Source organism: Oncorhynchus clarkii, chromosome 23, assembly GCF_045791955.1.
Source record: "Oncorhynchus clarkii lewisi isolate Uvic-CL-2024 chromosome 23, UVic_Ocla_1.0, whole genome shotgun sequence".
In the NCBI taxonomy this organism is placed as follows: domain Eukaryota; kingdom Metazoa; phylum Chordata; class Actinopteri; order Salmoniformes; family Salmonidae; genus Oncorhynchus; species Oncorhynchus clarkii.
In genome coordinates this window covers 7927244-7941709 of record NC_092169.1, presented here as the reverse complement: position 1 = coordinate 7941709, position 14466 = coordinate 7927244, and the positions used below count along the sequence as shown (strand labels likewise).

The 14466-nt window shown below is 43.9% G+C and overlaps 1 protein-coding gene across 2 annotated transcripts in view; it reads right to left on the bottom strand.

Annotated features, from left to right (window-relative positions):
* The window catches only part of LOC139381927 (multimerin-2-like), a 31494-nt gene extending 17721 nt beyond the window's left edge, over nt 1–13773 (bottom strand). Inside the window, exons 1-2 of one of the 2 annotated variants that reach the window (XM_071125789.1) lie at nt 13355–13773; nt 1714–1836 (exon numbers count right to left, since the gene is read on the bottom strand). In XM_071125789.1, the coding sequence (XP_070981890.1) occupies nt 1714–1836; nt 13355–13722 (491 nt within the window). In that variant the 5' untranslated portion in view covers nt 13723–13773. The remainder of the gene's footprint in view (nt 1–1713; nt 1837–13354) is intronic. The other variant, XM_071125791.1, reaches the window with a different exon arrangement.
* Nucleotides 13774–14466: the final 693 nt, after the last annotated feature.

Genomic DNA, 14466 nt, shown 5'->3' with positions numbered 1-14466 from the left:
CCCCCTATTGTGGATAAAGAGTTACCTGTCTAACAGGACACAGATGGGGTTCTTTAATGGAAGCCTCTCCAACAAAATCCAGGTAGAATCAGGAATTAAGGCATTAAGTAAACCCAGTGTGTCTATGTATGCGGTTGACTCAACACTATACTCGTTAGCTACTAAAGCAACTGAAATGACTGCAACACTTAACAAAAAGCTGCAGTTAGTTTCAGAGTGGGTGACAAGGAATAAGTTAGTCCTTAACATTTCTAAAACTAAAAGCATTGTATTTAGGACAAATTATTCACTAAACCTTAAACCTCAACTAAATCTTGTAATAAAGAATCTGGACATTGAACAAGTTGAGGTGACTAAACTGCTTGGAGTAACCCTGGATTGTAAACTGTCATGGTCAAAACATACATTATTTATACAACAGTAGCTAAAATGGGGAGAAGTCTGTCTGTAATAAAGCGCTGCTCTGCCTTCTTAACAGCATTATCAACAGGGCAGGTCCTATTGGCTCTAGTTTTGTCACACCTGGACTACTGTTCAGTCGTGTGGTCAGGTGCCACAAAGAGGGACTTTGGAAATGTGCAATTGGCTCAGAACAGGGCATTATAGCTGGACCTTGGATGTACACAGAGAGTTAACATTAATAATATGCATGGCAATCTCTCCTGGCTCAAAGTGGAGGAGAGATTGACTTCATCATAACATGTGAGAGGTATTGACATGTTGATTGCACTGAGCTGTCTATTTGAACTACTGGCACACAGCTTGGACAGCCATGCAAACCCCACAAGACATGCCACCAAAGGTCTCTTCACAGTCCCCAAGTCCAGAACAGACTATGGAAGGTGCACAGTACTACATAGAGCCATGACTACATGAAGTCTAATTCCACATCAAATAACTGATGTATGCAGTAAAATCAGATTTTAAAAACATAAAAATACACCTTATGGAACAGCGGGGACTGTGAAGAGACACAAACACACACACACACATACACATACATTTTGTGTTGTAGATACAGTATGTGGTAGTAAAGTAGTGGCCTGAGGGCACACACTTAATGTGCTTGCTGTGAATGGAGAGGGATGCACCGGAGCTCAATTTGGAGTCTGAATACTTATGTAAACAATGGTATTGCTGTTTCTATTTTTTATACATTCGCAAAAATGTATACAAACCTGTTTTCGCTTTGACATTATGGGGTATTGTTTGTTGATTGATGAGAAAAATACATTATTTAATCCATTTTAAAATAAGGCTGTAACGTAACAACATGTGGAAAAAGGGAAGGGGTCTGAATACTTTCCGAATGCACTGTAGGTAAATGAGCTTTTAGTTTTCATGTATCTTATACGTGGAACAAGTTTCAAAATGTTCTTAAATGTGATGTTCTGGTGCCTCTTGCAATTCAGAAAGCTGATTGAGGACCTTATTACGGATGAATGTGTGTGTTTGTTATGACCGTGTTTTGCATTTTGTATTGATATCTTGATGTGTATTTTCTGTCAGTCAGGGCTCATCTCTAAAAGAGGCCTTGCTCTCAGTATTGACTCCTTGACGAAATAAAGTTGAAATAAAACATACAGAAATACACAGGATGTGTGTGGGAGATTGGAGAATCTGAGTGTGCGTCATGCAATCTGTAATATAATGCATTGTACTGTTAGTATGTGGTTTGAGCTGACGTTTGAATGCACATTGGGATGAACTCACATGACAAGCTGGCAGTCAGGTGTGCCGTTGGGACAGGGGCTCTGAGACTTGATGGTGTATTCCTCCGTGCCACAGGAGACGGCCGTGGTGACAATGCGGCGGTGCACGAATGCACACCAGTTCCTGAAAGAGAGAGAGACAGTGCCATTCCTTTGATACTGTGCCATCTCTGTGTGTAATGACACCGGAAACTGGGAGACCATTGAGATGAATCTATGGAGAGATATTACATTCTCTAGGGGCACGGCGCTGCTGCCAGACCCTGTTTGTTTGTTTATAGTTATATCGCTCACTTTTGTTTTGTTAAGTCCCAAGTGCGTCGCAAGTTTGAAGGTGGATTGTACATGGCATGTGTGACCCTGTTCATCCTGATTGCTGTAATATTCAAAAAGCTTTACGATGACAAACGGAGATTGTATGGAGTCAGTGAGTAAAACAACCACCGTCGCCCAACGTTACACCCGTGAGAATCTGCTCTCTTTCCAAGATAAAGCTCGCACCCTCAAACACCCTTGCCTTACCTGATTGTTGTTCTACAAAGTCAAAAAACGGAAACTAAGAGGAAGCGAGACTCAAGCGGTGGTGTCAGGAACAGACTACGGAGGCGGGTAAGCCGTCACCCGCTCCCAGTGATCACCATGTCAAATGTGGGGAAGCCGTCACCCGCTCCCAGTGATCACCATGTCAAATGTGGGGAAGCCGTCACCAGCTCCCAGTGATCACCATGTCAAATGTGCGGTCACTGAATAATAAACTGGATGAGTTAGCGGCCAAGGTTCAATTTGAAGACGACTTTGGGAAAAGCAAGCAATCTGCTTTACAGAAACGTGGCTCAAGCAGGACAATATTGATGTGAACATTGATGGATACACAGCAATCAGAGCAGATCGAGACAAAACAACATCACATAAATCAATAGCTGGCAGCTGTGTATCTTTGTAGTTAACACAGTGTAATGTGATTGAACAAGTGTTCACCAGAGACTATGAGATGCTCATATCATTTAGGCCATTCTATCTACCACGCGAGTTTGGACAGATTACCATTATTCTGGTATAGTACCAGTCAAAAGTTTGGACACACCTACTCATTCAAGGGTTTTTATTTATTTGTACTATTTTATACATTGTAGATTAAAAGTGAAGACTTCAAAACTATGAAATAACACATATGGAATCATGTAGTAACCAAAAAAGCGTTAAACAAATCAAAATATATTTTATACTTGCACACTCTTGGCATCGTTGGCGACCTCCTCCCACCTTCTACACCGTCAGTTCAAAAGGCTTCCCTCTGGCTGGCGCTTTAGCATGCCCATGGCCATGACGAAGGTGATGGACTACTAAATGCAATGTCAATTGTATCGGTATATGTACGTGTCGATCTATTTTAACAGTGCAGTTGGGGCAGCTGTCAGTTGTGAGTGAATGTATCAATGTCCTGTTTTACGTGTATGCAGTATGCTGAACTGACTGTTTTACGTGTATACAGTATGCTGAACTGACTGTTTTACGTGTATGCAGTATGCTGAACTGACTGTTTTACGTGTATGCAGTATGCTGAACTGACTGTTTTACGTGTATGCAGTATGCTGAACTGACTGTTTTACGTGTATGCAGTATGCTGAACTGACTGTTTTACGTGTATGCAGTATGCTGAACTGACTGTTTTACGTGTATGCAGTATGCTGAACTGACTGTTTTACGTGTATGCAGTATGCTGAACTGACTGTTTTACTTGTATGCAGTATGCTGAACTGAATGTTTTACGTGTATGCAGTATGCTGAACTGACTGTTTTACGTGTATGCAGTATGCTGAACTGACTGTTTTACGTGTATGCAGTATGCTGAACTGACTGTTTTACGTGTATGCAGTATGCTGAACTGACTGTTTTACGTGTATGCAGTATGCTGAACTGACTGTTTTACGTGTGTGATGTGAGATTGTATGTGTATGTCACTCTTTAAATGTAAGGTGATGCCAAAGAAAAACTTCCATCCTGGATGGACAGTAAAGTTATTCTTCTATACTATTATAGGTTTCTATCTATCTTCCTCCTGGGCTTACAGCGCTCTCTCCCTCAACGACTGCTGCTACTGCTGCTGTCTCACAGTTTGCTTGTTTGCAATTCTGTGGTTTTCCTTCCTGTCTCTACAGGTCAAGGCTACAAACATAGCATCCGGCACTGACCACTGGACTTCCCATAATCTAACAGTCATTTTGATTTATTTTTAACAGTGCCAAAAATAAAAATCTATTTCAGCAGCATCTGCCTTTTCATCCAACCTTATTTGGGTGTCGTTGCAACGTTATTTGGGTGTTGTCGGACTCTTGAAGAACTTATTGTTTCGGTGGCCGACATTTCTTATGACGTTTTTAACCCTTTTCTATTTTAGAATTGCTTTTTATGTTTGACAGTCTCCCTCCTGGCCCCTATCTACCCTTCATTACTATATAATGGGTATTTTACTGCCAGCTTCAGTGCCCAGGCCTGGCACGGTGAGTCACCCGCCTGGCTTCTCTCCAGGGTAGTGCTGAAAGAACCATCCCCTGCTTCCAACTCGGCCTTCTCAGCACATAGCAACTACTGACTGGGCCAAGACATCATCTATGGGCTGGCTTTCTTGCCAGGACCTTCACACTGCTGTCTGCATATATCTAATCAGGGAAATTGTAGTCACTTTTATTTACCAGCAGATTTGATTTCAACGAATTCCACAGGTATTCATTTATCTCCATTTCTGGTGAATTATGCCCTCTTATTCCATTTGGCCCCCATTGACCTTCATTTGCTACAGCGGCTCTCCAGTTCTGACCCTCCCTTACCAGCACAAACCTGCACTGAGCTTTGCTAACCTGCTTCAGACCCAGACTGTCCAAGCAACCCATTAGAGAAGGTATAGGATAGCCAGGGGTCAGTCTACAACACTGCAGGGGTCATCTCGCCCCTGACACCAGGTGAGACAGGTGCAGAGGGGGATGAATTTCACTGCTCCTGGGTGGCCCTGTCTCGACCAGTCTGTTTGAGACAAACCTCATGCCACTCTGTCCCATCAACCAGGAGACAGAGTTTACTAAACACCAGGCGAACAGGTCGGCCTGGGGCCCCTCAAACTGACGTGGTAGAGTGTGACATGTCAGATCTGGTGTTTGGTGTTTTTTCTGGCTTACCTCGCTGAACCTGTGAGGCGAGGCAAAGTGGCTGCCAAACCGCTCCCTTCCACTGTGGTGTGTAGCATTGTATGGAGGCTGAATTAAGTAACTCTGCGTGCTTGAGTAGGAGTTTCCCGAAAAAGGACAATCTTTATCTGACCTGGCTCACTCATTCAAGCTTAAGAGGAACCTTAAGCCGTATGTATGTACATTATGTGTGCCATTCTCAGCCTAACCCCCCCCCCCCCCCCCCATGGGACTCACAGGACCTTGTATTGGAATTCTCAACATGTCTGTGTCATTGGCTCTCTAATCCACCACTTCTGCGTCCAGGCCAGACCAAACAAAGAGCCTTGACGTCCCAGGGGTGCAGCTGCAGAGGAGTGGAGAGGATTAAACCAAAATACTTCATCTGTTTCCAAGGCAACAAGCAAGTGGCTGCATCGTTGTGGCCCTGACATTGGAGTGTTGCCGAAGTCCTTCATGTACTGTACAGACACACATACCACTGCGGTTCGTTTTGAGACTTACTTTACACTGCAGAGACAGAGAATGTGTAGAAACGAGACAGTTGGCGTTTACAAGATGTATCACCTTTTCTCACTCTGATCCAAGACTGTCTTTCTCTTGGCCCAGTAAGCTACAACCCCCTTTAGGAGGGGAACTCCTGCTGGATAAAGAGTGGGGAGGAGGGGTGTCACAACCCAGTACTAAGTTTATATTTCATAAACTGAGAGAACAAGGTCTCCTGAACCCCCTAACAGCCTCCAGCTCTACGACGGTGTTCACCCTTACACAGACTAAACATTGCCACAGCAAACAAGCTCGTCTAACAAGTTTTCAGTACATGACGATTGCCATTCGAAAGCAAATAAGAAAGCAAATACAAGGAAAGACTGTGTCCCTTCCCATACAAAAACAAAGGACATTTTGAGCAATATCCTCGTTCAACAGGACTGAATGGAAACTCAGAGAGTGGAATGCCTGGTGAATTGACTAGAGGGTCACTGATACTTTAAGTTTGTTTTGGCCTCTAGTGTGTCACAAACAGTGTTCTGCGCTTGATCCCGTCTTTGATATTTCACAGTAGAACAATAATATTAAACTTTTGCAATGTGAGAACATTGAGTTCTGCCCTTTCTGCCCTCCCAAGGTAAATGTACATTCCCTTTCTGGCTGAGAAGAAGGCGGATACTGGATTCTTACCAGCCAATGGCAATGTGCTTTCACAGTCTAGGAATTAGGGTTCCCACCGACTGCTTGCAAAGTTGAACTTTTTCATTGGAAATTCAAATTTGTCAATGTGAATTTCAATTTGTCAACGTCCAATATCTGTCCCTTCCATGCTCAACCCCACCACTGTGCTACTAGCTTGGCAGATCTGAGTCAGAGCTGCCCGGTCTCGCTTCCTCCTGGTCTGCTGTGAAAGGGCCATCTCTGGGAGAGCACAATAGCCGTGGTCATACCTCCTGTAGGCCTACAACTCCCAGAACATCACCCCTCTTTGGCTCCGACCAGGAAGGAAGCATCTAAACCCTCTCACGCAGAGCTAACCTACTCCATCCTGAGACACTCCACCACACAGTATACACACACACACACACACACACACACTGCAAATCCACTGGACAAACCTTCATACAGCTCTGTCATACAGCTTTGGTGGTGAGTTTCTCTATTATGGTGATAAGATACTAGGACTGTGTTCCCAAAGCAACACTGTCCTCTCCCACAGTCTAATCATGGCGTCCTGGGTTGTTGATTAGGTCTCTGGGTTGGAGGAGCTGAGGTTTCCAAAAAGGGCTAACTAAGCTAAGCTAAGAGGCTCTGTAGTCTTGTTGAAGAGTCATGTCATTTAACTAATTCATAGATGTTTTATAGTACCAAAAACACCAGACCAGATACTCCTTTCGCAAGATAAATGAAGAACTAATATTAATAGTAGATCTACAATGTTATTTTGGCTGGGTTTCAAAGCCAGGACTCCTCTTTGCTTGTTTCTTATACAGTACAGCTGGCCTGGATAACAATATCCCCTTTATGCTGCACTAGTGGCCATTATTATGATTTTGTTTTTTGCTTTCAAGAAAAGCCACATTGTGTCGGAGAGTGTTCAAAGTGTTTAAATTCTGCAGAGGACCCTGACTGCTGCAGATGATGTTGATTCAGAAACGAAAAGAGAAAATAACCAGATGGGTATGGGGGTCCTGTTAACCATTGAGTCGACATGGACTCTGAAACCCGACTGTTCACAAAAGGCCTTTGTGCCAATGCCAGTGGCTGAGCGGCGAGGCCGAGCACACTGGGAATCGAAGCTGATTCCTTTAGGACATGTTTTAGAGAGATGTGAGAGCATAGCAGCAACAAGCACACACACGGACACACAGCCATTGGCTGCGTTGGTGATGGGTCGGGAATGACCTTGTTCCGAGTGGTCCGGGAAGGGCCACTGAGGGATGGAAAGGGAGCGGAGGTTTCCGCTCTTGAAGCCGGAGCTGGTACATGTCATCAGTACAGTCATCAGTACAACCTCCGAGCCCCACGATGGACCCCAGCAGGAGGGCCAGGCTTTCGACATGGGCTGCACTTTCATGTCTTGATTTCATTCTTTTAGCTTTTCTTACTATTATGTTGATTTTAATGAGAGTGCTTGATGAAAGACGTTTGCGAAAAGTATAATTTCCGTTAAGCGACTGTTAATTATGTCTACGGAGCTTTGCCATTGGCGATGACGTCACCGATGTAACATCCCACACTAGAATGAGCTGCGTTGCATTTAAATATCTGAGTAGAATTGTTGAAAACAGCTTAAGCAGTAAACTACCCCTCCCTCATACTTCCTGTTTTCATGGGTTCTTGTTGTTTAGTTGTTTAGCCTGTTGTCTGGCTCTGCTCCTCTTTGCTTCTGCATAGTTCTGTTCTGTTTTGCTAGCTAGATTGTAGTAGTCCACACAGGTCTACCGTTCACTCCCTCGCTGTCTGTGGCCTTTCAGAGCTCCCCATGCGTACCAAAGACCCAATGCCTCACGTCAGCCGTGAACCATCCATCCCAACGCCCCTCGTATATCCACATTCCTCGCCCACCACCTGGGTTCTAACACATGCATTTTGGGGGCCCAGAAGTGTGCAGAATGAAACAGCCTCGGACTCAGCAGTGAAGCGCACTGTCTACACCACAGGAGGGAATTATCCTAGCACTGTAGCACACACATACACGCCCATACGCACGCACGCACACACACACACACATACGCGCCCATACACACACACACACACACACATACAGTGCCTTGCGAAAGTATTCGGCCCCCTTGAACTTTGCGACCTTTTGCCACATTTCAGGCTTCAAACATAAAGATATAAAACTGTATTTTTTTGTGAAGAATCAACAACAAGTGGGACACAATCATGAAGTGGAACGACATTTATTGGATATTTCAAACTTTTTGAACAAATCAAAAACTGAAAAATTGGGCGTGCAAAATTATTCAGCCCCCTTAAGTTATTACTTTGTAGCGCCACCTTTTGCTGCGATTACAGCTGTAAGTCGCTTGGGGTATGTCTCTATCAGTTTTGCACATCGAGAGACTGACATTTTTTCCCATTCCTCCTTGCAAAACAGCTCGAGCTCAGTGAGGTTGGATGGAGAGCATTTGTGAACAGCAGTTTTCAGTTCTTTCCACAGATTCTCGATTGGATTCAGGTCTGGACTTTGACTTGGCCATTCTAACACCTGGATATGTTTATTTTTGAACCATTCCATTGTAGATTTTGCTTTATGTTTTGGATCATTGTCTTGTTGGAAGACAAATCTACGTTCTAGTCTCAGGTCTTTTGCAGACTCCATCAGGTTTTCTTCCAGAATGGTCCTGTATTTGGCTCCATCCATCTTCCCATCAATTTTAACCATCTTCCCTGTCCCTGCTGAAGAAAAGCAGGCCCAAACCATGATGCTGCCACCACCATGTTTGACAGTGGGGATGGTGTGTTCAGGGTGTTGCTTTTACGCCAAACATAACGTTTTGCATTGTTGCCAAAAAGTTCAATTTTGGTTTCATCTGACCAGAGCACCTTCTTCCACATGTTTGGTGTGTCTCCCAGGTGGCTTGTGGCAAACTTTAAACAACACTTTTTATGGATATCTTTAAGAAATGGCTTTCTTCTTGCCACTCTTCCATAAAGGCCAGATTTGTGCAATATACGACTGATTGTTGTCCTATGGACAGAGTCTCCCACCTCAGCTGTAGATCTCTGCAGTTCATCCAGAGTGATCATGGGCCTCTTGGCTGCATCTCTGAACAGTCTTCTCCTTGTATGAGCTGAAAGTTCAGAGGGACGGCCAGGTCTTGGTAGATTTGCTGTGGTCTGATACTCCTTCCATTTCAATATTATCGCTTGCACAGTGCTCCTTGGGATGTTTAAAGCTTGGGAAATCTTTTTGTATCCAAATCCGGCTTTAAACTTCTTCACAACAGTATCTCGGACCTGCCTGGTGTGTTCCTTGTTCTTCATGATGCTCTCTGCGCTTTTAACGGACCTCTGAGACTATCACAGTGCAGGTGCATTTATACGGAGACTTGATTACACACAGGTGGATTGTATTTATCATCATTAGTCATTTAGGTCAACATTGGATCATTCAGAGATCCTCACTGAACTTCTGGAGAGAGTTTGCTGCACTGAAAGTAAAGGGGCTGAATAATTTTGCACGCCCAATTTTTCAGTTTTTGTTTGTTAAAAAAGTTTGAAATATCCAATAAATGTCGTTCCACTTCATAATTGTGTCCCACTTGTTGTTGATTCTTCACAAAAAAATACAGTTTTATATCTTTATGTTTGAAGCCTGAAATGTGGCAAAAGGTCGCAAAGTTCAAGGGGGCCGAATACTTTCGCAAGGCACTGTATATACATATATCACCTAGACCCTGAGCACTCACCAAAACAACAGGGGCTGTTACATCCTGGGGATGAAAACATGCCAATAACACTACACTGAAAACCATTCACAGCATTAAAATAAATGGAGATATCTGACCTTTAAATCAGTGTTATTCATATGCTAAAGGTATTCAGACACTCTTGGCGAACAAATAGAAGTTTGTAAAAAAAAATATATATATTATTTTTTTAACGGTTTAGAAGAAGAAGAGACGTTTCGGCCTCGCAGCCTTCCGATTGGTCATCCTTGAGTGGCTGAATACCTCTCACATATCCACTCTGTTCATCTGTTAATACATCTTTGTTGGACTGCACGTTTATCGACAGTTTAATTTTTCCTTTGCACGGTCAGTGCTCTTCATAAGTCCGAGGTATTCAGTCAGTGAAATTTCTCGATTTTCTCTTTGTTAACAACCAATGTGTTTACAGACGTCAAGGCCGAAGCACATTGATTCATTCTTTTTACACTGAAGAGGAAGGACTGTATGCATACCTCTCACATATCCAGTCGAACCATGAACCTTGGTTGAGTTGAGAGTTTGCAAAAGACAGTTCACTTTTTCTGTTGCAGAGTAAGAGTTATTCACACACAGGGTGAACCTCTCACTGACCTCCTCCAGCACGAGAGGATCCAATCAAACCTGGCCCTCAGAGATATCACAGGCTACACGCTGGCCGGCCCAAACCTGAACTCCATTACAGTAATGATGGTGACACATAAGAAAAAGGTCTTCTTTGAACGATGTCGTTAAGTAAACGTTTAAATGGCTGTTCTTAAGGAGGGATAATCGCTAGCTGTTTGAGCTAGCTCCTCAGGGAGCACATTATCAGCGAATCAGGCTAGCTGTGCTGCAATTTAGGGTGTAATGTATGTATCCAGGTTAGAATAATGAAATGTCCAGTAACTCAGCTCCGCCGGCAGCCTGGGCTCTGAGCACAAACTGCAGGAAACCTATTGCTCTCTTATGGCTTTCTATGCAATTAAGATGAATTGCGATTGATTAAGCTCGGGTAAGGAAAACCATGTGCCTACTTTCGACACTTTGGTGAGGTGGGACTGGAGAGAGCACATTAACAAGAAGCCCAGCCAAACCAAGGCAGTGAAATCCCAGCAGTTCTGCTGAGCAGGGCACATGTAAAAGTTTACTAAAAGACTTTACCTTGGTTTAGTTCACCCCATCAGCTCAAGCTTCATGCTGATTGTAGCGATGATATAAGATCGAAATTGAGGAGAAAAAGGGGGGGAAATTCCCCAAATAAATAAAAAAATACATATTTCTGGGGCATATAAAGTTGAAGTCTGAAGTTTAGATACACTTGGGGTTGGAGTCATGAAAACATAGTTTTTCAACCACTCCACAAATTTCTTGTTAACAAACTATAGTTTTGTCCAGAGGTGTGGACTCGAGTCACATGACTTGGACTCGAGTCACAAATATGATGACTTGCAACTCGACTTTGACTTTAACACCAATGACTCGTGACTTGACTCGACCTGATACCCTCCCCTCCCCAAGCACAAATATTAAAAATGAGGCTGTTAAAAAAAGTGCGCAATGCATCAACTCTTCATTTAACGGATTACAGTTTGAATCGGACAGCAGCCAATCAAATTGTGCCATCTGAGAAAAAGTTGTGCGTGGCAGTGCAGAGGAATGTCGGCGGGTGAATTCAGGTGGAGCCCTTGGAAAGATGGTACCCAAAATTATTATTTTCGGATATAAAGACACCTCTGTATCAATAAAAAAAACGGAATGCAACTCGCAAAACATGCGGGAAGAAAATTACAGACGGAGGCGCAAAATTTCCAACCTTGTTTGACATTTGAAGCTGCACAAAGAACGGTAAGTTGTGGCTAATATAGCCGACAGCTATATATGTTATTACTTTACTAGTGTAGGCTAACGTAATGTTAAATCAATAAGCCTCCACACAGTCAGTCAGTGCGGGAACGTGATCATTGCACCCAAGGTTGAGCTAGAACTGGCTAGGCAGTTGGTAGCCTAAATCCTGGCTGATGTTACTGCTGTTCCTAAAACCATTGACATACGTTAGCCTACTATAACCACACAGTGTGTGTGTGTTGGGCGATTGTGTACAAGCCTACATTGACGAATTGCTCCCCATAGCGATCCTCAGTAGTCGATCACTATTGGAGGGGGGGGGTCTTTCTAATAGCTACCCATGTATTTCCATGGAAATATAACGTTTATTTGGAAAGTAATAAATATATAGATATTTTTAAAAGCATTCATGATTTGCGTAAATGTAATATACTAACGTACTCTTGTTAAAAATATGAAATGGTATTACATTTGGTAAAGAGCACATTATGACTTGTTTAGGACTCAAAACTCAAAGTTTAGGACTTGATACTTGACAATCTTGACTTGGACTTGCCTGTCTTGACTTGACTTGGGACTTGAGTGCTAAAACTTGAGACTTACTTGTGACTTGTAAAACAATGACTTGGTCCCACCTCTGGTATTGACAAGTCGATTAGTACAATGACAAGTATATGACACAAGTAATGACACAAGTCATTTTTCCAACAATTGTTTACAGACAGATTATTTCACTTATAATTCACTGTATCACAATTCCAGTTGGTCAGAAGTTTACATTCACTAAGTTGACTGTGCCTTTAAACAGCTTGGAAAAATCCAGAAAATGATGTTCGCACATACTTTTTCAGTTCTGCCCACATATTTTCTATAGGATTGAGGTCAGGGCTTTGTGATGGCCACTCAAATACCTTTACTTTTTTGTCCTTAAGCCTTTTTGCCACAACTTTGAAAGTATGCTTGGGGTCATTGTCCATTTGGAAGACCCATTTGTGACCAACCTTTAACTTCCTGACTGATGTCTTGAGATGTTGCTTAACCCCAAAATTTACCCAACTTATTGTGGGAAGCGTGTGGAGGGCTATCCAAAACGTTTGAGCCAAGTTAAACAATATAAAGGCAGTGCTACTAAATTCTAATTGAGTATATGTAAACTTCTGACCCAATCATTCTCTCTACTATTATACTGACATTTCACATTCTTAAAATAAAGTGGTGATCTTAACTGACCTAAGACAGGGATTTTTTACTAGGTTTAAATGACAGGAATTGTGAAAAACTGATTTTAAATGTATTTAGCTAGGTGTATGTAAACTTCAGACTTGAACTGTATATGTGAGCTGCTCCACGTTCTCAACGTGGGTAGTAGCCATAGCCACCGGGAAGATGTTTGGGGGTGCTGGGATTTTGTTGTTGTTGTTACTTTTGTGAAGAAAAACATACGTTTTTTTCCCCCTTTTTTTCAGGGGTTGCTGCAGCACCCTCAGCACCCCTGCTTCCCACAGCTATGGTGGTAGCTGTTATTACACACATGCTGGTAGACCAAACATTTAATATTCTGTTTGATGTGCATGCTGCGAAGTGCCTGTGTGTGTTTGTCAATCCACAGGTGGTTGTTCCTGTGTTTTCCTTCTCCTATAAATACGTGTCTGCACAGGCTGTCTGTCAGCTGAGAGGTGGCTAGCTACTGTGAATAAACACTTACCCAGTGCGGGCTGGGTAGCTCCCTCCCTCTCCTGGTGGGGGAGCACTCTCCCCGGGCAGCAGACCCAGGTTTTTTTTTCCAGGACCAACCTGATGGGGTTGTCCATGTGGCCCATGCCCCAGAGGGTGGTGGGCAGATCCAGGCACATCAGGTTCGTGGCCACGGGGTCCTGTCCTGAGGTGGGGAATGTCAATCCCCCCAGGTTCAGGATGGACTCCTACCCCCATCCCCTGGGTATCCAAGCCTTCTTTCTCCAGAGGCAGGCCTGGGTCCTCTTCCTCCACCTCTGGATCTCTGGCCCTGACCTCACAATGAGCTGTCACCAGCAACCCCAGCACCAGCAGCATCAGTTCCCCCACAGTTGTCATGTCTGCTACGCTGCCTGGTCCTGAACTATCCACACTAGCTAGCTGCCAAAAGTGTCTGAGACCTCTCCGGGACTGCTATTTGTTTTTAAAGAGTTACGTTTTGGAAATACCCCGCCCCCATGTTCAAAAGTCACCCTCCTCCTCCTCAGGCTAGGAGTCCCCTCCCACTGTTCCCCTCACTCACACACACATGCACTCACACCCCAGCCACCCAACTCCTGAAGTTTTCAAAGCCCTCTAACAATCCTCGGAAATGAGCCTCCTACCGACCCAACCCCACCTACCCCCCCAGCCGGTTCGCTATGGAAAGGTTGCAGGCCCCCCCCACCCCACACCACCACCTTCACCACACACACACGCGCATACACACACACATACTCCAGCCGGGCCGGTGAGGAAGCGGCCCATTTCTTATGTTCTTATCACCTCACCTCTGTCTCTCTTCCTCTGACTGGCGGAGTGCAGGAAAGGGATGTTAGGGCGGAGAGAGAGCGGGAGATTGGATGGCTTTTAAAGGAGTGTAAAGGGTTGTTGACCAGAGGATAGAGGGAATCAGTCAAATGTATCTGCATAGGAGAGACTTTTCCCTCTAGTTATCTCTGTCTCTATGCATCAGAATGACACGCAGACCCCCACACTGACCCATATGAGTAATCCGTTTTTAAATAGATAGTGGGAAGATGAATGATGTTATGACTAGGGTTGCAACATTCCGGGAACTTTCAATAAATTCCCTGGTTGGAG